General features: G+C 44.2%; 1 protein-coding gene across 1 annotated transcript; it reads right to left on the bottom strand.

The window, feature by feature from the left end:
* Nucleotides 1-589: 589 nt before the first annotated feature.
* On the bottom strand, nt 590-26022 carry NRDC (nardilysin convertase). The gene is made up of 31 exons (XM_021529254.2): nt 25737-26022; nt 21468-21771; nt 21197-21278; nt 20604-20757; nt 18854-18927; nt 17343-17438; nt 16278-16400; nt 14839-14896; nt 13835-13908; nt 13573-13642; nt 13136-13213; nt 12580-12700; nt 12443-12501; nt 11792-11846; nt 10524-10628; nt 10136-10259; nt 9555-9641; nt 8843-8962; nt 8080-8131; nt 6875-7025; nt 5754-5881; nt 5289-5451; nt 4586-4617; nt 4170-4308; nt 3718-3765; nt 3363-3415; nt 2661-2744; nt 1739-1829; nt 1337-1453; nt 1023-1112; nt 590-797 (listed from the first exon to the last, which is right to left on the bottom strand). The coding sequence occupies exons 1-31, from the start codon at nt 25934-25936 to the stop codon at nt 609-611; spliced, it is 3321 nt and encodes a 1106-aa protein (XP_021384929.2). The 5' UTR covers nt 25937-26022; the 3' UTR covers nt 590-608.
* Nucleotides 26023-27919: the final 1897 nt, after the last annotated feature.

The raw sequence follows: 27919 nt of genomic DNA, 5'->3' as shown, positions 1-27919 counted from the left end.
CAGAATTAGCATCTGCAGCATCCACAGGAGAAGTTTTCTGTACTCTATATCCAGCCTTGGCAGCACATCAGGAACCTCTGCATTTTGCTACAGTTAATAATGATTGAGTAAGTAGCTAGATGTAGCAATCAAACTACTTCTCTCTCCACAGTTAGGTCTAGCTTTTATTTGATTTAATCTTAATTTTGTCTGTGTTGCACATACAGAAAAACTAAAAAAGCAGTGTGAGATGGAAGCCTTTTCTCCCCTTCCCACCCACTGTCACTGCTCTGGGATGCTGCAGATCCTTTCCTGAGGAGCTGTCACTGCTGTTGAGCTGCTGCAGCACTGCAGGGATGGTACAAGCCAGGCTGAACACAAAGGCAAGCTCCAGATAGCTGGACAGGAGGACGTGGCACCTTGGGGAAGTCAGGGCTGTGTCTCTTCTTAATGAACTTGGAAAGGTGATGAGAGGTTGGCTGGAAACTTGAGGAAAGCTTCCTCAGTGTCTGAATGGGCATCTGCATCCCAGCTACCACTACAGCTCTGGTTTAATAAAAATAGGTTTGTGATGTTGATGTTGCAGAAAGCACCTGTATTACACAGCAGGGCAGGGCAAGGTATCAGTTTTATTTCAATATTTTGTGGTAAGGGAGAACATTCAGCGTTGATGTGTAGGCTTTGATGTCCTTGATGGAAGTAATGTCACGCATCACAGAGGGGGGCAATAAAACAAGATGAGGTATTTCACCAGATGAGTTCTGTCCTGAGACAGCTGTCACCTCTGAGTCCCCTTCATGCTTTCCATATCCAATCACCTGGAAAAAAGGTACCAGAAGAGAAATTGTGATCTCATTCAGTGTTTCTCTGCCTTGACAATTAACTTGATACTAAAATGCAATTCTAACAAGAACACTACTTGTAAATGAAAAAAAATATGGATAACCACAGTAAAAGTTACATCACAGATCTCTCCCTCTCTCTCCTCATCCCTACCACACCCTGCTTACTGAAGGTGGCAGCAAGAGCTGACAGACACTCACATGTACACTGAGCACTTTCCTCTGGTCGCTTCTGTGAGCCTGGAACCAGTTGACCAGGTCTGCTTGTGTAATAGACTTGAGAGCTTCAATCTGAAACCCACAGGAAGGAGATTTTAGCAACACAGTGGCAATTCAAATAATTTTAAACAAAAATATTTCCTCTGTAACCTCTACTCCATTGGATAAAAGAACTTTTTTAAAATAACATGTAATTTTAGACCCAGTGTGTTACTAGTAGCATAAACCCCATTTATGCTTTTGAAGCTGCTGCAACAGCAGTGTGGTTTTGTGTCCCACAGCTGCAGAACACCCACCTCCCGTGCCAGCCTGTCAAACAGGTACTGCTGGGTCACCACTTCATTCCAGTTCCTGTCCACTTCTTCCCCAAGGTGGGAGTCATCACATTCTTTCAGTTTTATCAAAGCTGTTACCTGCATGGGAAAAAGACAATTAGTTTTAATGGGTTTAAAACTACCTTAATTTGCCATCACAGTCACTGCAGTTGAAAGAAAAGCTGAATTACATGAGTGAGGACCTTGCTCTTTGAGCTTAACTACAAATGGCCAGAGAATGGATGCATAGAGAACAACAGCAGAACAGAGCAAGAGGCAGGTTTCAAAAGGTGAGGCCTTTGTCCAGAAAACCTCAGAAGATCACCACATAGCTGTAACTGAATCATGCAGTTCAAAGAAGAGCTTTTCAAGATGAAGTTTTACCTGGGTGCTAAAAGCCTCTTCAGTTAAATCCTTGATTTTCTCTTCAAAGCAAGAAAGAAACTCCTCTATCTTCCTGTCAACCAATTCAGAACTAAAAGAGAAACAAATAATTAAATTAGGCAGGAAAACAAAAAAAACCAAAAAAATCCACAAAACAACATTAAGGGGTAAAGTAGCAGCCCCCATATGATGAAGAAGTGACAGGCTCATTTCTGTCATCCCCTGAAAACTCATCTGAGAGCACCTGGTGGTCAGTTTTTGCAGTGCTCTCATTTTCAGCTGTACACAGGGATTTCAGGTGCCCAGGCACCCCAGGAGCCACTGCTGTGATGCTGCTCTGGTGTCCCCAGCTGCAGCCCTGAGCCCTGCAGAGTTAGGGGCTACAGGTTGGGACTGAAAGAAAATGTGATGTGATGGATCCAGAGGTTTCTGACACATTGAAACCCTCACTGATGACACAGACCTCAGTAGTGGAAGTGTCCAAATGTAAAAATTAGAGGCAGGCAGCACTGTGCTAATTGAGCTTTCACTGACACAGTGTTATTTTAAGTGGCACATTTTCCAAATAACCCTTCAGCTCTGGCAGATCAAATGCTTGTAGTTCAAAGGCCCAGGTTTGAACAAAACCAAAACAGTGCTGTGCCTGCTGAGCATGAGCCACAAGAACAGTTAGATAGATATTCTTAGTCTTGAGATTACTTTTCACTATTCAAGTCAGGACCACTGCAGTTTTTAACAAGCCTAATGCTACTGTTTTATTCAGGTGTTGGTTTTGAATCAGGATACTGTGACTCTCAGCAGTGTCCCTTCTGACATCCCCTTGAATTAAAAAATCCCTCTGTGGCCTGAAACAGGAGGGAGCTCTTAACTGGGAGCAGGTGACTCCCACAGCCAGGGAAAACTTACCCCACAGAGCACTTACTTGTATTTAGTTGCCTGGGTTGCCACTGTGACTGAGAAGCCAAGAATCCCAGAAGTGTTTCTGCAGGTGGGATACACGTGGTAGCTTAAAAGAAAAAAAAGACACAAGCACAATTAACTTTTCATTTACAGGACATGCTGCAAGTTAAAGTAGTGTTGGTACTTTAGACAGAAAAATCTGAGATCTAAATTTGCAATAATCTTATTTTCTTTATTTTCTGCATTGCTGCTTTTTGGTGTTTTCTCAGCTTTAGGAAATCCTTTTAAACTTGGAAGTGTTTGTATTTGGGTTCCTGCAAACTCATCTAAGCAGAGTGAGAGACCCAGAGCTGTGAAAAGCCTGCTCCAGTTTCCTGAGGTAGCAGGGTTCCTCTGAGGGAGGCTGCTCAGCACCAGAGCTGTGTGAAAACAGCCCTGGGGAAGGGGGGACTGAGTGTGGAAGTGCAAGGAACAACTTTATGCTGAATAATTCCAAGGTAACACACTGGTAATAGATGCAATTGTTACAGAAGTCAAAAGCAACTTGGCTTGCACCTTGTATTGATGGGTGCTTTTGGTTTTGAAGTGTTGATGTTGCTGTTTCCATTACAGTAACTGAGGATTAGCCACTGTGCAGGAAGGATTCCCAGAGTAAAACCACCAGAGAACAATCAAAGCAGGAGTGTAGGAGCAGGTGCAGGAGAATTCCTGCCAGTGAACTCACCCAAGGGTCTGCTTGGTCCTCAGGAAGTCGAAGCAAGGCTCCTCCATGTGCATCTGAAACAGCACAAAGGTACAGCAGAGGTGACACTGCCCTGCAGCCCCTCAGGGGCTCCACACAGAGCACGGGGACACTGAAGTGCCCCTGGCCAGCCACAACCACTGCGTTAAGAGGGCTCAGTGGGTTGGGAGCTGCAGGAAGAGTCTCCTGTAGTGTCCCTTGCTGCAGCATTTGGGGACACCCACCAAGCATTTCAGCCAGGGGCAGCAAGAGAACACACTGGGGCCAGTCAGCCTCGGGTCCAAGCAGTGTTCAGGGAGACACTGTGCTGAGTTAGGAGACACAAACACAAACTTACCACAAGCAGCTCCATCAGGGTGTATTCCCTCAGGTTCCTGGCACCTGACTGGAAAGAAAATGAGTTTAATGTGATCCCTCAGGCCAAGGTGACTTGTGCCACACACCATAGCCTGGACTGCAGCACTGAGGGACAATTCACAGCAGGGACAGATGAGAAGTTTTGGTTTTCCCTGAGGGGACAGGCCCAGCCCAGCACCCAAGATCAGACCTGGGGACACAAGGAAGCCACCACAGCACTAAGCCAGCTCCCAGCACCAGTCCAGGAAGGGAAGGTGATGGTTTCAGGGAACCCCCCACCAACAGGGAATTCCACTTGGGTTCAGCCTTGGGGCACAGGGCCTGTGCTCACATGAGGTGTCTGTGTCCCCTCTGTGACATCCCTGTGCAGAGCCTGTTTGAAGGAGGAGTGGTGGCAGAGGGACCAGGCCAGCAGAGCCCCAGCAGAGGTACCTGGTAGTAGACTGTCACCTCGGAGTTGGCGTCGCCCTTGTTGAGAGTTTTCACCTTACAGAGCAGGTGAGTGTTTGGCAAATCCACCACCCGGAACTGCACAGGGCAGGGATGAGCCAGGGGAGCAAAGTGGAGCTTCCTGGGGAGCACAAACAGCACAGCTTCAAACACCTGCTCACATCTTGGCCAAAACCAGAGCAACACCCAGCTATTCACACACTTGGTCTGATGTTATTTTCCCCTTCCCCAAACCAGAACTACGTCTGCTTAAACTGCCACCATCAAAGCCACCTCCTGCAAACACCACAGGGAAGAAGGGAATTTTTCAGCACTCCCACTCTGACTCCATCCTCCAGAAAAGAATCTTGATTATAGCTTCCATATAATAAGCAATTAAAGATTCGAGAGATACTCACTGAACAACGTAATTCAGGAAATCTTTTGCTTCCTAGGGAAGAAAGCCAAGACATCAGATTTATTTAGAAGAGAATTATTACCCCAATTACAGCCACACACCCCAGGGCAGCATTTGAGAGAGTGAGCCCCAAGCAAAGAAAAGCTGAGCTGTCCTGCTCCCTGCTTCCTCACACTGTCCCCAGTCCCTCCAGCCTCCTCTGCACCACACTGCAGTCTGCACACTGCTTTTTGCACTGTAATGTCTCCAGAAGGAGAAGGCACAAGCCAAAGAAATAGTACCAGTTATCCTTACTCCATTTGTTTGGCACTCTGTGAGGTTTAACCAAACCATGCAGGCAGCCAAATTTCCAGGATAAACGTGCTCTGAGGGAAGCCTCCTCCTGTGGCACCACTGTGGGAATTTCTCCATATCAAATGTATCAATACACCAAACAGTATAAAAAATGGTGGCAACAGGAGAAATAGATTACAGATATCCACTACATTTTTTCCTATCAGCAGATTAAATCCAAATTCCTGGAAATTTCTGTTCAAACTGATAACTGGCGAGTGCCATTGGCTTATCCCCACAAGCACTTCTGAGGTGCTGGAGGTGAAGCTGCCCAGTACCCACGAGACTCCAGGCTGCCAGAACAGAGGCAGCATCAGAGTTCAGGGTGCTAAAGGCCAGTGTGAGCACTGGTACTGCCAGGCTGCACTCACCCTGCTGGTGAAGTTCCCTTGCACGAGCCCCTCCACGAAGAGCTGGGACTTGAAGGCGGTGACGAAGGCGGAGAGGGCCTCGATGGAGAGCCCCTTCATCAGCGTCTGGTACTTGTCGATCATGGACCAGCGGCCGTGCTCCAGGATCAGCAGCCGCACGTCCCTGGAACACCAGCACAGCACCTCAGCAGCTGCTGCCTGCCAGGGATGCCTCTCCTGGCTGCACACAGGGACAGGCTCCCAGGAGCCCTGGCTGACCGTGCCCTCCCCCCTGCTGGCTCCAGTCACTGCCGGACAGCGGCTCCCGGGCTGTCGGGTCCGGCCACGCGTCTGACCCGCTGCTGCAGAGCTGCTGGGGCTCCCCAGCTGTGAGCAAAGCCTGGAACAAGCCCTGGGAGCACAGAGCAGGGATCCCTCAGCTCCTCAGCTCAGCCTCAGCCTCTGCTGCCCTCCCCCAGAACTCACTTGGCCAGAGTCTCAGGTTTAATGAGGATGTTGTAATAAGTTTTCTTCAGCTGTTCGGTTATCATTTCAAAAACTGCTGGAGTAAAGCTGAAGTCAGACAAGTAATCAATGATGAGCTGAAATAGAAGCTGTAAAGAGAACAGTTTAAAAGTTGGGGGTTTTGTTGGTTTAGTTTAATGCTATACAATAATAATAAATTATCATTAATAAAATAATCATCACTGAGACATGGAGCATTACTAAAGCACATTCCTCCATTGTGCCAGATGTTTCTATCCCAAATGACCCTTTCAGAAGGGCAGTGTTTTACACAGTGAATAAGCTCAATATCCCAAATCAATAGGAGTTTCCATATTCTATTGAAACAAATCTAGCCTGGAACCCCCAACATTTCTGTATACAGTAATCCATTTTTTCCTTTTACCAGCACAATGACATCACACCAGAGGCATCATTCAGGATTAAAAAAGAGAATATTCAGACCCTGCTGCTTGCATATTTGGCTTTTTTCCATTAAAACTCCTATTACTAAGTCTGGTAGGTGATTAATGGTCTTAAAGCTCCAGCAAAGCTCTTGCAATGGAAGCTGGTGGTTGTCTCCTCTCCACTGTGTGCCTGCCAGGTCTGACATGGCCGGCATTTAGGGATCCCCCAATTCTCTCAGCAAGACATCACAGAAAATCTGCACCCAAAATGAGCATGTTCAGAAGCTGGATCTCCAAAGTCAAATTGAAACCAAAATCTCTTTTCAGATACCCTTCCCCAGACATCATGCAAATGGCACAGCTTGGAGATGGAAAGGCTCCAATTCTCTTTATGGCCATGGGAGACACAAAGCTCTTTTCATAGGAAAAGCTGTTAAAATTTTAATGGAGATACAGTTATTACTTAAAAGGAAGATTTAAGTCAGCCCGAAGTCAGTAATTTGAGCTTGTGTAAGTTCACACAATTCCATCTTTATACATGTAAGCACAAGAAAGAGCAGCACATTTGCTGCATTACCCTGCCAGAGACCAATTCTTCTATTTAAAGCACCTCATCCAACCATTCAAAGCTCCAGAAAAGCACACACACTGCAGAGCTGCAGGCACAAAAGCAGTGAGGGGAGGAGCAGAACTTACAGGTAGTTTGTGATTGAATCCTTTCACTCTGATGATCAGGCCATACTCTCCAGCCACCAGCTTGTACTCCAGCTGAGCCACATCTGCTTCGTAAGCTGGTTCCCCCAGGTTGTGGGAAAGGATGTTTACAAATGTATCAAACAGCACTATGCTGGAGGAAAAAAAGGATGGACTAAATATGAAAGTTAAGCCCCATGAGCTTGATAGTAAATGCAGTTCAATTCCAACAGAAACTGAATGTGTAACCTGAGATTCAAAAATAAGTTTTTCAAAAACTTATTAGAAATAGAGAATGCAGGTTTCCCTTTGTGCAAAAAGCACATGACACTACTTAAAAATTATCTGGACATTCAGTTATTCCTTGCAATGTGAAAGATTCCAACTTCACAAGATTTAAGATTACTTCAAGGTAAGAATGCACATTTTAACAAGACAGTGCTCAAAACATGGAAAAAATCACAGCAAATTAAATTATTATACTTTGTGTAAAGTGTGGGGAACACATAGACTCAGTTATGCTCAATACTTGAGTAATGAGATGATTATTTATCTACCAAGGTAAAAAAAATAATAAGCTAGAGCAAAGCAGGCTATACAACCTGGAAATTGCAGTCCCTGGCTTCAGGTTTTTGTTATTGTCTGGATTCCAATTCAAAGATTAAACTAACACACCTCATGAAAACAGATTTAAAAAGCCTTTCCCAAAACATGATTTGTGCAGGTCTTGGCAGCCTTACGACAGCAGCACTGTGACACTGGGTACAAGTGGCCATGGCAGCCTGAGGCAAGCCAAGTGCAGCAGACCCAGAACTGCACACAGAGCTGCTCTGCCTGACCCACAGTTGGTTTCTCAAGGCACCTGCAGCCTCTCCTCCTGCTGCAAGGCTCCCAGGATGCTGGGACATGCTCAGGACACGACTGTGCACTGCTCTTTTCAGGAGCAGCTCCTTCTCTGAGCACTGCTGCTGTTACATGCCCTGGAGAATACCACACCATGAACTCCTGACACATCTGTTGGCTACAGGCAGGACCTGCTGCAGAGCCACCATCACCAAACTGCAGATAAAACCCCAAGGAAGGTGGAAGGATGTGAGAAAACAACACCTTATTCTATTCCTGCTTAAAATCAAAGTGTCTTCCCATTTTTCACTAGGTATGGTAATTTAGTTACTCTGCAAGGTAAGCATAAACAAGACAATCCTCACTTCTCTGCGGACTGCTGTATCAATGGAGAGATCAGATGGAATCGAACATAACCTGGGGAGGAAAAGGAAATTTCAATGAGCAATTGTACAGAAAGTGACAACTTTCTGAACTCAGATGTATTTCCATCAAGTTGCTCTTTGGTGAAAATTCGAGTTTAATGAAAATGTAACACTTTTTTTCTTATTTTAAGTAATCATTAAATGTCTTCTCCTTCTTACTCCAAAAATCTTCCCTTTGAACTCCAAATAGTAGAAAACAAAGCTGTGCTTTGCAGAATACTCCCATGGCATGACCACCATAAATAGAGAAAGAAAACTTCAAGGAATATCTGTTTAAGAGACACTAAAAACTGTGACATTCTGCTTGAAAGCAGCAATGTATTTTACACCCTTGTCTCTGATCCAGGCTGTATTTTTATCTTCCTGTAGAAGAGACTATGTCCCTTCTAATTAATGTGCTCCTTCCTTCTCAAGCCCTTGTCTCAGCAGCATATTCTGTCTGCCCAATCCTGTCCTCACAAGACTGTTCAAAAGTCAGTAAATTTCAGTGATTCCACTTTTCAACCTGAGGTTTCAGCAGGGTGTCTTAGCTCACCTCCTTCTCTTTTATTGTAGCTAATAAACATATCAGAAGGACCATGGAAGAGCTGACAGCAAGCACTTCAGTTTAAATGGTGAACACTACCACAGGTTATTTGCCTTCAAATAAATTCCAGCTGGTAAAAACAGGGTCTTGCTATTCAGAAAGCCCTCAGGCATTTACCTTTTGGGATTTTGAATTTATCATCCTTCCTGTACCAGAGACAGCCTTGTTGTGTGCTGAGTGTTTTGACTGGATATTCTGTCTCGGGGCAGTCAGCAACTTTCAAAGCAAAGTCAGTGGCTAGCAAAGAGAAAAATCACACCAAAACCACATGTCAGTGTGTTTCACAGACACAATCAGGCTACATTCATCTAAGTCTTCAAAAGTATCAAAAAATACACGTTTCCCCTCCAGTTTTCTAAATTATTTGTTACAGTACTTTCCTGGACCCAAAGAACATCTCCTTTTGACTTCCACACCAGAACAGTGGCTGAAGCAGAGCAGAAGTGGTGGCATCACATTCCACCCAGGATACAAGTCCTGGCTTTCATTTCATTTGCTTTTGGCAACAAAGCCAGATGGTATTTAGATGCTTTCAGAAACAGGAGGATTAAGCAAATAAAATTCTCTTCTAAGGTGTCTGGAGCTCTGTATTAACTGTCACTGACTGTGAGGCCTGCTCTGTTATATCATCTGTAATTTTATATACCTTAAAATAACTCAGTTCTTAAGCTTATAAATAAAAGAAGAGTAAATAAAATCCAGCTGAACAGAATGCTCATGTTTTTTTAATTTGCAAAACCAGTTGATACCAGTTTATGTTGTTTCTAAACCACAGCAAAATCTCAAATAAATCACTGGGGAAGATTTCACTCATGCCCAGGTGTCTTACCTATGTATTTGTTTTCCTCTGGAAGGTGCAAATCTGGATTTAACTCAAAGTCACTGTCCCATAAATCACTCCAGTACTTGTCAATATCTGTTAAAAACCATGAAATGCATTAGTTCAACAGGAAGGGAAGGCCATCCTACTTCCAGACATGTTTTCCCAATCTCCAGAAAGATCTGCAGTATCACAGGAGTTTCTTAACATCACCCCATTCCTCAGGATTCTTCCTAAATCCCTTCCTACAAAAAAATCTTCTGAAGCAGGACTGAAGCAGGCCTATTAAAAAGCAAACCAAGTCTGCCTCAGTAACCCAGTTCCCCCTACACCCTGTGCTGGTGCTCCTTCCCCTGAATGGCAGCCAAGTGGAGCTCACTGGGACCTCTGCCTCCCAAAGGAGCTGCAGGACTGGGAATCCACTGGCACCAAACAAACAGCAGGTTTGGGTGGCACAGAGACTAATGGTGAGCTCAGTAAAGCACTGAGGATTCATCTCCCTGTTTCCATGCACTTGTATTTGGTGTTGTCACCCTTTCACTCCCTCTAATGCAGGAATCAGACATTCTCAGCTCTTGCTGCTGTTTTACCTTCCATGCTGTACTGAGTCCCAAACCACTTCTCCTTGAGGTGACACTGGCCTTCGTTGGCAGCAGACAACAAAACCAGGTTGGCTCTCTGAGGGCTGAGCTGGTTCAGGGCATCAGCAATGATCTACAAGTTCCAGACAATATTTCAGTTTAAATGCAGCCCTGACTGCCTGAGCCAGCAAAGATTTCTCAGTTGGAATGTAGGAAGAACAAGACATAACAAGCTTACAAAACAGATCTGCTTTCTGAACACAAGCATTTCAATTAATACAAAACCTGTGCCTGCATTATGTTTAATTACAAATGCTTGTACACATGCCTGTATTACACAGTATGCACATGTTTTCCTTGCATCAAAACATATAATCAGAGTTCAAAGAACATTTACCTCCGGCTTGTATTCAAACAAGAGCTGGTCTCCTGTCAGAAAATCTTCTTTCTGAAACAACTGCATGTTCTCACAAAGATTTTCCACATAGTCAACTGGATCTGTCTGCAAGCAAAGAAATAAAGCTATTTGTCACATAATTAGAAACCCAAGATATCAATTTTCTGCTCTGAGAAGAGCCTGAATAGTCAGATACGTTGAGCATGTGTTGGATGCTGTGCTTGTTACGGCATTTCATTTCAGTTATTAAATTAAATATATTTCATAACCATATCTAATATTCAGCCTCCTCTGAGAATCCTGACACATCATCTTTGTAGAAGAAACTTTGATTATGCAGTTTACAGTCATGGAATCTACTAAGTTAAAGACCCAGCAGAATGCACTCCTTGCCTCCGGGGGACACAAGCAGAGCCCTGCAACAATTCAAGATTTAAAGTGACCTGGAAAGCACAAGGCAGGGAACTGCTGCTGCTGCATGGGTACTTCTGGCTCTGCTCCTTTCTCCTGCTCCCTGCCATGGTGTGCAGGGGGAGGAGGGGGAGGTTCTCCTGTTCCCCTTTCAGCAGGGGAAGGCTGCCTTGAGGACCAGGCTGCTCAGCTTCTTGTTAAGTGCTTTTGGGCTGTTTGCACCAGCCAGCACAGGACTGTACAGATTCTGGGTCAGACAGAGAGCACAGTACACCTGGAAAGAGCCGAGTGTGGCACATCTGTGTCTTGTACATGTAGTGGGAAACATGCCCAAGGATTTCTTAAGACACCAAACATCTGAGGAAACATTAAACCTCTCCTGGGCGGCCCCTAACCATTCATGCCAAGCCCTGCCTCTGAGACCATCACTCCTAGCACAGCTCCCTCCACCAAGCAGAAAACTGGGGTGCCATGCCTAAGTCATTCTTCTGTCCCTGGGATTCACAACCCTGTCACAAAAGCACACACAAATCTATGTTCCTGCTGATTTCAGTGCCATTCGAAGAAAAAAAACAAGTTACCTAGTAAAAAAACAGAACATGGCTAAACGTAGTAGGAGTAAGAAAGTCTAAACTGAAAGAGTCTACCTAGCAGGTAAGGAATGAAAAATCTACATTAAATTCTGCTAGGGAAAAATCTCAATATTTTTCTGCCTAGACTGCATCTCCTTTCAACAAAATACAGCCTCATTAAGTGCACAATGTATTTCTTCTCAAATAGAACTTTAAAAATGTGTTTCAAAATTAAAAAGTAATTACTTTTCATGGTTTACCTATGTCAGAACAGTGAATAAATACCTGTTCCTGGTAGTGAAATTCATTAGCTTCAATCTTTTGTATTTCTTCCCATATTCTGCAAAGGAGGAAGAAGATAATAAAAGTGGACTTTCTCCATTATTCCACGTCATTTACCACGAATCTTAAAAAAGGAGCCTTCTAGGAAAGGCATCAATGGTGAGATCGATGATTCATTCAGGTACAAAACACAGAAGCCAATATTAAATGCACTTCTCAAAATGGCATTTCTCAGAACTGGCAGAAAGTTCCTCTATTTTCCAAAGAGAAAGAGAGTTAACTAAGAAGAGTCAAAATCTGATACCAATTTAAGATATATTTAGGCTAACACCAGAACACCCAGTCCTGACTTCCACAGACCTGGTTCAACCAATTTATTTAAAATGAACACAGAACTGCACCTGACCTTTACACTAGTTCAGCTTACTAAAATGAAGGAATCACATCACACTAAGTGAAACTGAAAACACCAATAAATAAGCATAAGCATTTAGAAAAATTCTTTTTAAACTGACATGTTTTCCATACAGACAAGCTTTACTAGTGACTCCCTGTTTATGCTCCAGGAACTCAAAAAAAGTACAAACACTACAAATAACAGGATAAAAGAGAAGGACACCACCACAAATATCTGCTGGAGTGGCAAACACTTGCCTTTGATCTGGTCCCCTTCTCTGCAGCATCTTCACATACTGAAACACAACGTGGGCCACCTGCAGACAGAAAGGAACAAATTCATTTTTCCAGACATCAGGGAAACAGCAGGAAAAACAAGCTGTAGGACACCATACCTCATAGAAATGCTTGTAACCTTCATCAGTCAAAGTCACAGAAATGCTGAAGATGGAGTAAGTGGAGTTCTGTTCAAATCCTGTCTCTCCATTTCCTCCATACAATGCAAGGGCCCAAAACCTATGGAAGAGTGAAAGGTACTTATTAATTAATCCTTCCAGCTTTGGTTGAGCTTAGTTAAAAGTAATATATTACAGTGTATCTTTGTTTCAGAGGCCTTCAATACATTTACCATTTACAGAAAGCTTTGCCAGTTTAAGGATGTGACCTTGGGATACAGAAAACTCAAGAAAAACAATGAAAAACCTAAGTAACCTTTTGGAGATCTCAAAGATCAGTCAGAGATACTGCTGATCCATGAATCACAGACAAAAACCCCATTTATTTCTTACTTGGGTTTATCATCACCTTACAGAATATCACTATAAAACACTGATACAAAAAGCAGGCTTGGCCTGCTTTTACATCTATAGAAAATATAAATACACAAAATAGAGTTTATCTGTATTTGAATGAGATCAAAGCACTTAATAACCATGCTTAAAAACCACATACTTTTTCCTAAGGAAAGAAAGAACACTGCCTTTGCCTTCATGTCCCACCAGCCAGGAAATATAATGAAGAGGCTTCACCCTAAGAGAAAGTTTGGAGGAGATTAGATGCCAGGAGGTAACACATTTCACAGAAAGAATTCAAATCACTGAGCTAATGACTAAAATATGCACTGTCTCTTTTTTCAGGGCAAGTTTTGCATCTTCAGGCAGAATTAAGATAATAAGCTGAAAGTGTGGGAGTTCAGAACATAATGACTGATCTGAGTCAGTGAGGAAAGGGAACTGTATCTGCAGCAGTTGAATTCATTTTTAAAATGTCCCCCTAGCTGAACCAAAGTAATCTGTTAGACAAGTAAATACAATTCTTTGGCTTATTGTGGAAGTCAATGAATTATTCACAGCATAAACCAGGTAGAAATAAAATGCAGCACAGTGTACCTGTAATACTGTTCTTGTGGGGGAAGTGCCCAAGTGATGGTCAATGAATGAACCTTCCTGATTGGAACAACTGGACACAAATAAATTGATTAATTATAAATATACATGACAAGACAGAGATAAGTAGTTTTACATAATGCAAAAAGAACAGTTAAAAGCTATTTTAAACCACACAGAATTAGTCTACAAAGTATCTGGATCATCCAGAGAAAATTTCTTTCAGTATTCAGGTATTTAAAACATTGAAATCCATTTCACTTACCTCTGTAAAGCTTGTGAAACTCTGGTGTGTCAAAAGGCTGAGTCAGATGGCCAAAGCTGGGTTTGGGTAAACCACTTAAAAGCAAAATGGAAGTGTGGTATTACTGGCAGGGGTTCAAGGTCAAAGGCATCAGGACTGAGTTTTACAGGGCACCAGAGAGCCTGGGAAGGGCCCTTTTGTAAGGGTGCAGCCCAGCATCCCCCCAGCCCCAGGGAGGTACCCTGGGAGGCAGCCTGCCCACACAACTGAGCAATTACCAAGATGTGGATACCACCCCAACACCTCCCCTTCCTTCTGTACACAAGAAGCACAAAACCTGCTTCTGAACAGTCCAGAACAGCAAACAACATCCTGAGTTCACACTGGCCCCAAGGAATGCTGATGGATTGTCTTGTGGGGCAGGAGGGATGAGGAGGGCTGTGGCCAGGACAGACAAGTGTGTCTCTGAATGGCATTAGGCTCTCACAAGAGCATTTCCAAGCACCACAGAAACAAACATATTGCAAAAGGGAAAAAAATGCTTTTCAAGTTAGCAAAGCTTTTACAGAACCCCCTTTTTAGAGGGCATATTGGAGTGAAACATTATAAAAAAGACTTATTTCTAACTCATTGCTACCCTAACAGTTAAATTCCAGATACAGTGTTAATTAATTCTGCTTCTAATTATTTTTGACACAAAACAAAGATAAGCAATGTGAAATGATAACCTAAGTTTGAATGACTTATCAAAGTCAAGGTATCAGCATATATTAAGCAAACATTGCTTCAAGTTAGCACCACACAGCTCACAGCCTAAATAATTGTTAAGCAGAAACAAAGCCTTCCTGGAACAATTAACAGTGGTCTTTAATTTAAAAAGTTGCCTTTTTTTTTTTTCCAGATAAGAATGTTAATTAACAAATGGTAATTTCCTTTGTTTCTCCAGTAAGAGGTTTTTTTAATGTCATTTTAAGAAGAGATAATTTTTTCATTTGCAATGTCTTTACGCATCAAATGAATCTTACTTATTTGGGATTTCAGAGAAGATTTCTGTCACCCACTTTTCCAATGTATCCAGTGTTTCTAAAAAAGAAAGAAGACCAACAGAAATACAATTTCCTCAAGATCTAAGACAAGTTACCTTATCCCATCAGTTCAGTTATTTCAAAGACGCTGCAAGTCATTGTATTTGAAAACTGCGAAGTTCTAAATTATAAACTTCAAAGCTGATGGTTTGAGCCAATTCTTAACATTTGTTGAGCTGTATCTGTGGTCACAGCTCTGGGTGTGTGCAGGGTGATCAAATCCTAGGCTGATACAACTGGGATTTAAAGTTCAGTAGTGTCTGGAGGGACTGGGAGAAGAAATTACTGTCTTAGGGATCTACAAAATCACCAGGACTTGCAACTCATTCCTTGACTCTCCAGATTACACACAGGAATTTTCCCCTCAAACGCAGCCCTGCAGTCCTAAGTATTCCCTCTCCTCATCCTCTTTTCTGAGGGAAATAAGTCACAAACCAGAAGGATTTAAAAAAAAAAAAAACTTTGTTTCTTTAAGCAACCATTCTGAACTCCAAAAGTGATGTTGTATATGTAAACAACAGCAGTAAAAAAGGCTGGATGGGGTAGAGGGAGGATTCACTGCTGAGTTTGTTTTAGAAGAGAAGGAAATACAAAATTGACCTGGCTGGCTATCAGTTACTACCATTTTTTCCCCAAACACCACAGAAAATATTACAATCCATCACTGGCTTAATGATTATTCGAGAGGCATTCAGCATCCTAAGTAGTTTACTATCCAGACCAAAATTAAAAGCAAAGGAGAAGAAAAGAAAAAATGCCTCTATTATTACCATCTTCATTTTAGAGATGGGAATTCTAATCAGTTTTAGCATTCAACAAAACTCCTCCCTAAACACAAACCTAACTTGAATAACTTCTGAGAAATGTGTTTCTTCTATTCTCAGCAGAAACAATCAATAGGTCTGCAGTTCTCCACTGAAATAAAATTCTAATCCATTTGTATAGAATTTTTCAAGCTATGGGGGAAAAAAAATAGAACCTCTACTCCTAGACAAACAAGACAACTGGGAGATTCAGTTTCAGTCTCCCCATCAGTTGCTAAAGAGTTTCACTGTTGATGGCATAGAAATCAGCAGCCTTTATTTAAATGGTTTGACTCTTCCTTGCTACAAGATTATTTCTGAAATGTTATCTTTGAGATTTTCCCTTCTGTGTTAATATGGAACCCATTCAAAAAGTTTCTCAAGAAGCAGCAGGATGACAATAAAACAGCCAAATTGCTCAGGCCTTGTTTCATTTGGAAACCAGGCTAAAATCTACATATAAATACCCTCTGCAGGACTGGACAAGCCACTAGACTGGCTTGGGATACAGCTGGGCTGGTTCCAAAAGCACCAACAGCAGCAATGAGGCTGTTTTTAAGGAGCAACTGATGTTACCTTTAGACTGGACAACCAAAGTCATGTAGTGAGCAGAGTAATGGCGCTGCCAGAATTCCCTCAGCCTGGTGTAGGTGTCAATATTTTTCATTTTTGGCTCATGCTTGAGTGTATCGGCATTACCTGCAAACATCAAAGGGGAGGCAGGGTTAGTTATCCACACAGTGTTTACAGCAGGAACACACACAGTGAGAATTCACTTTCCTCCCTAGGTCTAATCATGGTAAAGCACATTAAAAATGCCTAACAAAAATTTGGAGTGAAAGGAGTGTCATGTGAAACTGGGTATTTTCTGATTTCTGGTTCTTATCCAAAGGACAGCTGATATTTTTATGACAAGGAAGGTCAGAGTCCTCCTACATTATCACATCTCCCACAGGTTCCAGCTCACTGTGTGTTCCCAGCTACTCCCTCACCAATGGAACTTGCAGAACAGTAGAGGGAAAAAAAGGAGTAAATATGAAGTTCCATGTACGTCACCACAGACATGTATGAAAACAAACTACACTTCAAAGCTAGAACTCAGCAATCACATTGCTATTTACACACTCACCAGCACCATGAGGGTGAGGGAGTGAGGACTGGATTGTCCAAGAGAAGGACAAATCTCCATTCTGCTCCCCTCACATGACTGTGAAGGTCTAACTCCCAGAAGTTCAACAGTGAATTATTTACTTTGAAAAGCCTCCTTAGACATACAACTAGAAATAATTTATTTTTCCAGGAAATTATAATAGAAAAAAAATATAAGCTTAAGCAAGATGGAGATGACTCAGAGAGCACCACCTTTGCGTTAAGAGGAAGTTCCATAATCATACACCTTGTGGACCCAGTTATAACATCAGCAAAAAGCAGTACCAAAAAGAAAAGTATCTTAAAAAGGAGACAGCTGCTTTTATTCCCAACCACTTTCCTGTAAAATGCATAATTCCTTGAACTCTTCTCAACAAGTTTAATGGTTGCTGTGATATGATAGCTCATGTTAGTGCATCTAACCACTTAAACTTCTAAGTGGTTAAAAGCTTAAGTATCATTACCATTTTATAACAGAAATTCAGGACTCACCCCAAAAGAATTTCTTCATAGGATGTCCAGGCCTGGCAAGACTCCCAAATAACATCTCCTTTCTGTTTGCATCAGAGGGCCTTGCAAGCTGATACTCTGTTAATTATAAGAATTTGCAGTGGCATGCATCAAAGTTTGACATCATGTTCCCACAAAACAAAGCACAAATCCCAGCCAAACTGAAAAGAAGATATACCACATAGATGCAGTCTGGAATTTCTTTTGGTATATGAATCAAGTAGTGAAATAAGAAAGAAGACTTGCTAGTAATAATGAATATAAGAGGAATGAATGAGGAAATGAATAAGAGGAAAAATTGCTGAGAAGTAAAAAAAGTGTTAAGAAGGAAAAGCATGTAAAGCACCAACTTGTCCTGTCTGAATGCTCTATGTAAGGTTCAATGTGGACAAAAAGCCATGAATATTATACAGGATCAGGCCCTGCAGTAAGAGCCAGATAACAATTACAAACTGCTTCTACCATATGTCACACAGAACAAACCCTAGCCTAATAATGAAATAAGAAATTGAAGGGTGAGCAAGATAAGTTTCTAAAAATGCAGTTTTACAACCACTTTACACTAATCTAAATATGGGACTCTGCCAAAATCAATTCACCCTCCTGAAGTGCATTTTCCCATTCCTGTTTTGCTGGTAATAACAACCATGTACAGCAGAGCTGTAAACTAACACCTGTGGCTGGGCTCTCTTGCAGCCAGTGCAGCAAGCTGACACCATTTCCTGGGCAGCACATTACCACGGTGTCACTGCAAGGGAAGGACTGGTTCTGCACAACCAAGGTGTAAAATGGCTGAAGCTGTTGAAGAACCACACCTTAACTCAAAGGCAGGTCCTTGTTTACACTGACTTTTATCTAAATTCAAAGCTAAAATCACCTACTTTTCCTTGTCAGAAGACAGATAAAGAAAATTACTTGGAATAAATATTTGACCTAGTTGGGATATCTATTTTTTTCCTAAAACAGTGACATTTCAGAGACAGTCTTGGAGTATCCATCACATATAAGAAAATCAACACACCACTCGCTTCTGTGCCCGGTTTAATTTCCTTCTGGGAAGTGACTTTTTAGCTATTCAGGTGTTAGAATAAGGAGACAAGTAAAATCACCTCAACTTATTGTATTTACTCTGCACAGGACTGCAGAGAGCTCTGGGGCTGTGCTGGAGCTTAAAGACATTTTGCTCACATGCTCATGTAACTGCCCTGCTAGTTACTGCCAAACCACTTCAGATTATTCATTTCCAATTAATGAAAATGCAAGGGTAAACTCTCACAGTGCTGGCACCACATCCAATCTTTCTTCCTCTAAAAGGCACTGATGTCTAACAGCCACAAAGCCTCAATTGAGGAGTTTAATCTCTCTGTTAAGTTACGTGAAGTTGACTGAAGTGCATAGATGGGGAGTTAAACACAAACAATGAACAGTGTTACAAAGTAGGTTTTGTTTTAAGAAGATGGGCTAAACATACAGGAAAAGATTCTCCTACTTACCACTGTCTACAGCCTCCACTTCTCGATCTATTGCATCCCTGATCATTAATGGGTGAATAAAGAATTGTGCCCACCTATGGAACAGAAAAATTCATATACTTTTCTTCAGTGTCTATTAAACTAGGGTAAAACCCTACTAATTAAATCCAACATCTACTATTTTTGTTTACAAAGTTGCTTGACTTACTACAAGCTATGTCATTCTTGACTATAATGTCTTAAAGAAAGACAAAAGCAAAGGGCAGGGCTTCCCAGCTCCAGAGTGGCACTGAATTGGTTGGATGCAGCAGGATATGGCACTAATGGGTGCAGGATTATTTGCCTTACATCTAAGAATGATCACACCAGATGAGACAAGGGTTCCACCTAATCTGGAATCTGGAGCTGATAGGGACCAGCATCAGATGCTTCAGAGGAAATCCCCAGTTGTTCCTCAGGAACAACAAGACCACAGGGGAAGTTTCTTCCTAACTCCAGGAAACAAACCATCATGAAACACAAGTTTCTATATCCATTACAATTTTATTATCTACTATAAAAGTCAGCATTGTGATCCAAATAAATTTCTTCTGTATCCTCAGAGAGTAGAGCACTGGAAAGGGAGAGATCTGCTGTGCATGGAGACTTTGCAGAAGGCTGCCAGAGAATCTAATAGTTCTGTTTTGTTCGCTGAGGCTTTTTAATGAAAAACTGAACTGGCTGAAGCAAAAGGTTAAAAGCAATAAAAGGTTAAAAGTAATATATCCGTGATGGAGTTCTATGGCCAGAAGGCCCATTCCACTGAAGACAACTGAAAGGTGATGTATTTCCATATCTTCAGATCCACAAGTGCTTCAATGAGCAGAATTCATCTTTAGCATTCATTTATCTGCTTTGTATGAGAAGCTGTCCTACAGAACTCCTAATTTGTTTTCCTCTGCAGTAAGCAAGATGTTCTGACAGTTTGCAATTATATTTTGATTCTTTCATACTTCCAAACATCTTAAAAAGCTGGATTAATCTGCAAATGGAAGCTGAAATTGGCCTAGTAAAGTAAAATTTAGGTTATACATGGAAAAATGTGCAAACATTTGCTCTCATGTCAAAGTAAATTTGCAGTGGAGCCTACTATCCTCCTGAGATATTTTATGGCATCAAAAATGTCCAGCTACACCCCTATGGATGAGAAATTCCTCTCACTAAAGGAAACCATGCCAACCAGTGGAGCTCTGTTGTTCCAAAAGCAGAAAACAGCAAGTTAAGCAGTTTCTGGCAAAAGAGATACTCAGCAGTGAATAATCTGCACCGGGATAAATGTCTCCTTTTGAGACACACACTGTACCATAACTTTGAGGCTGCCTGAAATAAACTAACAACAATTTAGAAAAAAACAGTAACTCTACCAGGACAGACATTTCAAAGCATGAGTCACTGGGATTCTGGGAGCACTTACTCTCTGATCAGTTGTCACATTGCATAACATTTCTCCTGTCATCAATGCTACCAGTTTAAGAGTGCCAAAACAATCAAAGAGCTGCATGTGTTAAGACTTAAACATGGGTCCTCTATAATCCCACAGCAAAAAAACCCAGCAACATACCCAAAGGAAAACAGCCCTTTCCTATATTCAGTATCACTGCTGTAGTGCAGGTAGCTATGTAAGTTCAGCAACAGCTTTGATCACCCCAAAATGAATTGGACAACTACACCCAAGCTCCCGAGGCACTTACAGACATTAATTAACGCCTAATCACCATTCATACAAAGTTACCTATCCAGGGCTTCTTTGAAGTACTTCCTCTGCACATCAAACTGGAACACTGTCCTCTCACAGTCCGTCGAGGCATTGTCACCGCCCCCGTGTTTCTTCAGGAATGCATCAAACCCGTTCTCATCTGGGTACTTCAAACTGCCCATAAAAACCACTGCAACAAAAAAATCACAGTGCCAAAATGACATTAATCTGTTAATCCTGACTGCAGATATAGCAACCCCTCTGCTCACAGCTCACAGGCAGAGGAAATTACTGAATACCAACAGCCTGGGTGATCTGCCCAGTGACTGCTGTAGTTGGCCTCTGACAGTGCCCTCCCAGGGCACAGGTAACATAATTCCCCTCAATTTAATGGGTAACAACTAAAGGTTGATATAAGCTAATGCACACTTGGCGAAGTGTAAGAGACACCTTCTCCCATATTAAGAACTCCTTACTAAGTCAGTATTTGTATAAAATCACAAGCTTATGAAAATAAATGCTCAAATAGCCAAATTAGGAATTGATACTAAATACTTCAGAAATGCAGAGCTACATAGCACCCTTTTTGCACTGAAGCTGGAGAAGATGAAACAGGAGCAGATACATACTATGTTCCAGGAAGTGTGCTAATCCAGGCAGATCTTCAGGATCAGAGAAGCTGCCAACAGCAACACAGAGGGCTGCTGCAGACTAGAGAAAATACAACATTCTCAGTAAAAGCTGTTTCAAGAAACACTTCAGGAAAATGACAGAAGTACAAGATGAATCAACTGGGACAGGCACAATAAAAAGGTCACATCTGAACTCCTAATCACAAGGTTTCAGACTTCAAGAAAACTTGACTATGTATTTTTGCATCCTACAGCTTTAAGTACATACCTGCTTTTCTGAACAACCCCTCTTTCTTGTCTCTTCCTTTTCAGCCAGCTCTTCTAATTCACTGTCATCAGAATCATTGAAATCCTCATTATCTCCATCACTGTCCTCATTCTCATCCCCGTCATCACACTCATCATCTTCTCTGCCATCTTCGATCTCTGCTCCAGAGTCATCATATTCATCACTGCCCTCTTCAGAATCATCATCATTATCCTCCTCCTCTTCTGAAGATGTTGGGGCACCATCCAAGTAATTCAAATCCGAAATCAAAAGTGCACATAAGCCATTCTGCAGTCTGATATACCTGAAAGAATAATTTTGTGCAATGAATAAGTTCGTTTCCCAAGTCTTAATTTTCAGAATTGCAAAAATTTCGTTATTTCCTGTAATACTTTGAGAGTGATTTCCTAATGAAAATCCATCGGTAGCCAAGACTGAGCAGTTTTACAGCAGGAAAAGTAAAACATTATTCTGGTATTCAACAGCTCTAGGAGTAAGAAGCAGTTCAGGGCAGTAGCAGAAGCCCTTCTCCCCATAAGGTCAAGCTCACTGATTTTGGCTTTTATTCTTCTCCTTGTGAAACATTTAAGCTATTAGCACTCAGAACAGGCAAACCTGAACTTCAATCATCTTTTAGGCTTGTCAGGCTCTTGGAAAGAGGGATGATGGGACAGAATGAAGATCTTAGTTGTTGCTTCTAAGTAGGCCCCAGAGCATTTGATTTGATTTGTTTTCATCAATAGTTTATAATAAATGGGGTCTGCAGATGTAGCAGCAAGTGTTAGAAAGGAGAGAGTTCCTCAGCAGGCTCTACAGAACCAGTCACAGGGAACTGCCTGGGCTCCTGTCAAGAAGCAATAAACAGTTCTGTATGTGTGTATATACATGCACAGAAGTTTTTAAACATGTGTGTGTGTGTATACATAAATAAAACCCCATAAGCCCTCTGTGCAGCACTCTTCTACAGCTTTTCACTCTGAGGACTGTGAGCACCAATGCTCTGTACTACAAGAGCCCTCATCAGTGTTCATTTACCATCAAATCTGGAACAGAGTCACAATTTGTCAAATTAACCACAGCATCCCTGCCAGGAGCTTGCACTGGCTAATACACCTACAGCAGAAAGCAAGGAATGCTAGGTCCAGAAAATACTTCATCCTCCCTATGAACTAGTGTGATAGAGACCTGTGGTAACTGATCCAGCAGAAACACACAGAAAAAAAAAAAAAAGCAAGCTAGAATAAAATAAACCCGTGGTCACATCCCATGCTCCCAGAAAAATCTGAGTTACAGAGCACAGAATCACAGAATAGTCTTTGTTGAAAGGGGCCTTTAGAGGTCATCTACTCCACCCCCTGAGTTTGTACCAGGTCAGAACCTTGCAACGTGGATGCAGCTCTTAGACTATCAGTCTATGAAAAAAGCTAATGAATAAATGTCTGATAGTTGTGTTAAGGTTATGACTCATGACCAGTCACCACAGGGTAAGTGACAGAGCTTACTCTGGGCCAGGGCTTTGTGATCATGAACACACCCAGTTTCCTTGCTGCAAGACTGCTGAGCAGGACAAATCTGCCCTACCCACAAGCACAAGTCCATTTTGACTCATTCAAACTATAGCACACACTGTGTAACTTGCAGGGATGCTCTGATGCATGAGGCACAGAGAGTGCTGGAACATCTGTGAACAAAGTTAATCCTCCTGCATTCTGAGAGCATGTTTGTGAGCCATTCCCACCAGGCAGGTGTCCCACTGCACAGCTGCAGCACTCCTGAATGTCCAAAAACACACAATGCACACGTGGGTGCTTCAGCCTCTGGGCAGCTGAGCCAAAGTCCCAGACAGCACCTCCCAGCACAACCAGCACTTGTCTCCTCCACACACAACTCTGCCCTGCAGGTTAGCACAGCTCCTGGAGAACCCCGGGCCCCCAGCACTGGTGGAGAGCAGAGAACAGAACAGGGCTGCTCCTCCCGAGGAACAACGTGCCACAAAGCTGCTCAGCCAGGTGTATCCAGCAGCTCCTGTTGATCCTTTGCACAGAGCCCCATTAAGCTAATGGAGCAGATTATACTAATTTTACATTGCTCATCTGGAGGCTGGTGGCTGTTGCACACAGGACAGAAAGCACCCAGCAGCAAGGACACGGCTGAACCACGGCTGCTGCTGTTGGAGGTGCTCGGATTTCACTCCAGCATGATTTAAACAGCTTAAGTTCTACAGAGCACAGGCACCACTGACACAGGTGTTCTTTACTTTTTCCATGTTTCAGTCCAATGGAAAAGGACAAATGTAACTAATATCCACTGGGATGCAAAATACAGTACAAAAAATGCAATGGCATAAGGTAGAAACAGAAGCGAGCACAGTCCAATTGCTTTTTTGAAGGACTATACAGCACTGAATGCAAGTAAGGCCAAATTATAAAATAAAATTAAAATTCTTAAAAATACTGCTAAAATCTCCTGAGTAAGTTTAACCAGGATTGCTGTCACACAAAGTTTTTCTTTGACAATTGTTTAGAAGTTAATATTGAAATACATATCAGTGCGTGGTAAACACTGAGAGAAATGCTATAATTTCACAAATGACAAGACCATGAAATTCCATATATGAATAATGTAAATAAAACATACATTTTTGGTAAATATAACTATGCAGTTACAGCTCTAATGAGCAAACTTTTATCATGACAAATATTTTGTCCCAACAAACCCACTTCTGAAAATACATCCTGCAATGTACATCAGAGCTCCTTTGGTTTTGTGGATGTTATTTGAGAAGGTAAAAGAAGACATTTTCTATTAAGTTAAGACTGATGTCACCAGACATAGACACTAATGTCACTGTGATTGGGCTGCAGCACACATCACTGAAGTGTGAAGAGAGGAAAATATGTAAGCATCATCACATCACCTGCCAGGACACTCCCTCAGGAGGTTTGGGACATCACACCTGGACATCACACAGGTTCAGCGTGGCTTTGCTTCCAGACACTTCCATAAGGACAATGCCTGTGCTCTGTCAGGCTCACTTGACACACATGGTAATCAGTCTGAAAGGATGTAAGTCTGTGCTTCCAACTGAAAAAGTCTGTTAAGAATGGACAGTAGGAATTCTGAAATATCTGGTATTAGTTTATGCTATAAGCAAACACTCTCTCCAATTCTCACACGCAGAGAAGGTTCCTGAGCCTCAAAATAGATAGTGACAGCCTTCAATGGATTTCCCAAGCTTCATCCAGCAGTGTGCTGCTTCAGGCAGCCAAGGCAGGAGTTTTTGAATCTGAGAGCATCAGCAGCTGAGAGCAGGAGGACAAGCCTGCCACAAAGTAGCATGACTAAGAATGCCATCAGGAGAGGCAGGCAGAGATCCAGAGGAAGCAACAAGGAAGTAGGGCAAGAAGGGAGGGAGCAAGCTTCTCCCTGAGCCAATGGACACAGTCCTCTTCAGGCAGCCAGCAGGGAATCTCACTGTCAGCCAATGTCACTGCAAATCCAAACTTCAGTTCCAGGCTCAGGCAGCAGATTCTCCACTGGCTGCATAGATTAGACATCATGAAAAGTAAAGATCAATTTTAAAAAACAGCTCTAACAAGGGCTGGATAATGTTCTGTCTTGGAAAAAAAATTGTCAGAGTGTCCTTTCAAGAACAGACTGCCTTACAGCATGCAACAAGCTCAACCTCGGCTGGAGTTCTCATCCGAGTCTCTTGCTGGGTCTGGGCCATGGATGCCGTGGGCTGTGCTCATGGAAGTTGATCTTTTTCATCACTTTTCAGGGTATTACTCAGAAATATTGAAATAAAAACACAAGCAAAATGGCAGCCTAAAAGCACTTTGCCTCAACTCACAGATATATTTGTGTTAACACTTTAAAGCTCATCTAAAACATGAAGACTAACAGTTTTTAAGCCGGAATCTGCTCTGAATTCCTTAAACCGCATTTTGCACTGAACGCTTTGGAGAGGAGCTGCCCGGCCGAGGGCTGCGAACTAACGCTGGATTAGGCACCGCTGTGCCTGGAGAGCAGCCAGCGCCGGCCAGCCTGGCACAAGGGCCGATCCTCCCGCCCTGTGCCCGCACACACAGCGGGCAGCCACCCTCAGGGCGAGCAGACCCGCGGGCTCGCCAGCCTCCTTCCACCGCAGGCAGGACCCAACGGCCCCGGCCCGGCCTCCGCTCCCGGGGCCCCGGGCAGAGCCCGGCCCACCGCACCGGCCGGCCGGGCTGCCCCGGCGGCGGCTCGCCCTCCCGCACCCGCCCTCACCGGTACTGCTTGGGGTCGCTGGGCGACTTGACGATGTCGGGGTCACCGAGGTTGTGTTCGGGACCGGCCCCCCCGCGCTCTTCCTCCTCGTCCCCGTGAGGCGAGCGGCCCCCGGCGTCGCGGCCCCCCTCCGCGGCCTGCTGGCCCACCGCAAGCTCCTGGCTGCCGTAGCCGCAGGTCGCCTTGTTCCTGCCGGGCATTGCGGCGGTGCCGGCGCTCCACAGCGGCCGGACAACGGCCCGTCCCGGCCGGCAGCTCCCGGCCACGGCCCGCCCGCGGGGACCCCCGGCCGCCGCAACCCGCCCGCTCCGAGCGAGGGCAGCCGCGAGACTGCGCATGCGCATGGCTGCGCACCGCTCCCATTGGGGGAGACGAGGCTGCGGCGTGAGAGGGTGGGGGAAACCATCGATGGGGGAGTGGAGAGGGGGATGTGGCCTCTTTCAAGAATCGGGCGGATAGGCAGAGAAATCAGAGGGGTGAGGAGAAGGCGGAAGTGAGGATCCAGATTGCGGGGACTGCTCCGTGCGCTGTCACGTTTCCATGAGTATGCGCGCCCGCCGCTGGGGTGTGCTCCCCTGCTTTCGCCTTGGAACAGTCCAACAACCAGCTGGCGGAAGCGAGCCTCCTGCCCGCAGCTCCTTCACCCATTGGTCGGGCTGGCTGTCGCTCAAGCCTGCAGGACCAATCAGCTCTGGGGGCCGGCCGCGGCGGCATGGCGGGCGGCCGGTCCCGGCTGGCGGGACGCGGCGTGTCCCGATCCCGAGCAGCGCGGAGGCCGCAGCCCCGGCTGCAGAGCACAAACCGCTCTTGGTGCTTCGCGTGCCGCTTCGGCAGCCTCTGCACTTCCCGGTTCCTGGATATCCTGTTCCCCGTCACACTGCAGCGCCCATGGCGCGGCAGCGGGAGCGCTGTCTCTGGGCTCGGTGCGCCGGCAGACCCTGCGCTGCCGCAGCCCCGGCTCCCGCTGCCCGCAGCCCCGGCTCCCGCTGCCCGCAGCCCCGGCTCCCGCTGCCCGCAGCCTGCCCGCAGCCCCGGCTCCCGCAGCCCGCAGCCTGCCCGCAGCCCCGGCTCCCGCTGCCCGCAGCCTGCCCGCAGCCCGCAGCCTGCCCGCAGCCCCGGCTCCCGCTGCCCGCAGCCTGCCCGCAGCCCCGGCTCCCGCTGCCCGCAGCCTGCCCGCAGCCCCGGCTCCCGCTGCCCGCAGCCTTCCCGCAGCCCCGGCTCCCGCTGCTGAAAGCCGAGGCGCGGGGGCAGAGGCCGAGCCTCGGGTAACCCAGCCCGGCTGCCCACTGGCGCTTTAGTTCCCCACCAGATGGAAGCCAAGGCCCGTCTCCATCCCAGGGTTTCCCTGAGCACAGCACGCTCGCTGCTGTTTTGGACAAGCCGCTCGTGAGGAGCCGTCGCCTCTTTCTTTTCACACCCTACTGCCCCTTTTTCACCCCGTAACCCGGCTGCTTTATTAACATGGCTATCCTGGCCCGCTGCCACGCTAACACAAGGCTCTCTGCAAGCCCACATCACAAATCTCCCGTTTGCCTTCAGTGCAGGCGAGTTTATTTCCCGTGCCCTGACAAATTAGTGTCTCACATTCTGCCATTCCCCTTACAAGTTAATACAAGTAACAATTACTCCTGACTCACTGCTGGTACTGAAACCGGTTGCAGGCCATTTAAGGCAAAAGGCTTTCCCTGTACTTCTTCACAGAAAACAAGATTATGAGATTCACAAAATATATATTAATTCAGAGATGTATCAGTTGCCTGTGATTCGTTATTTGAAATAATTCTTCAGGATTTCTGGAAAAAGTATTAGGCTTCTCCATGTATACAATATCAGGCAAGGTAGAATTCCCAACTCTTTTCTTCAGACTGCCGTGTAGCTACTTGCTGGTTTGTCCTGTGAAAAACAATTCTGCCCATCCTAGCTCAAAGGGCTTGGAATGCAGTTATATTCTTTAAAGATGCCAATCTGACTTGGCCAGAACACAACAAAACAATTATATATTGGGTAGGAAAGGGAAAGGTCTTTTTTGCTACAGGAAAAAGAGTAAGTGAAAGAAAATAATTGAAATTCCACTTCTGCTGAATCCATTTTCTTTTATCAGGGAGTTGCTGACCTAATAAATAATTATTTGCACTGAGGTACTAAGTTATATCTGCACAGCTCAAAATCTGATGTGGAATTTT

This window comes from Lonchura striata, chromosome 9, assembly GCF_046129695.1.
Source record: "Lonchura striata isolate bLonStr1 chromosome 9, bLonStr1.mat, whole genome shotgun sequence".
Classification (NCBI taxonomy): domain Eukaryota; kingdom Metazoa; phylum Chordata; class Aves; order Passeriformes; family Estrildidae; genus Lonchura; species Lonchura striata.
This window is presented reverse-complemented; position numbering and strand designations above follow the sequence as displayed.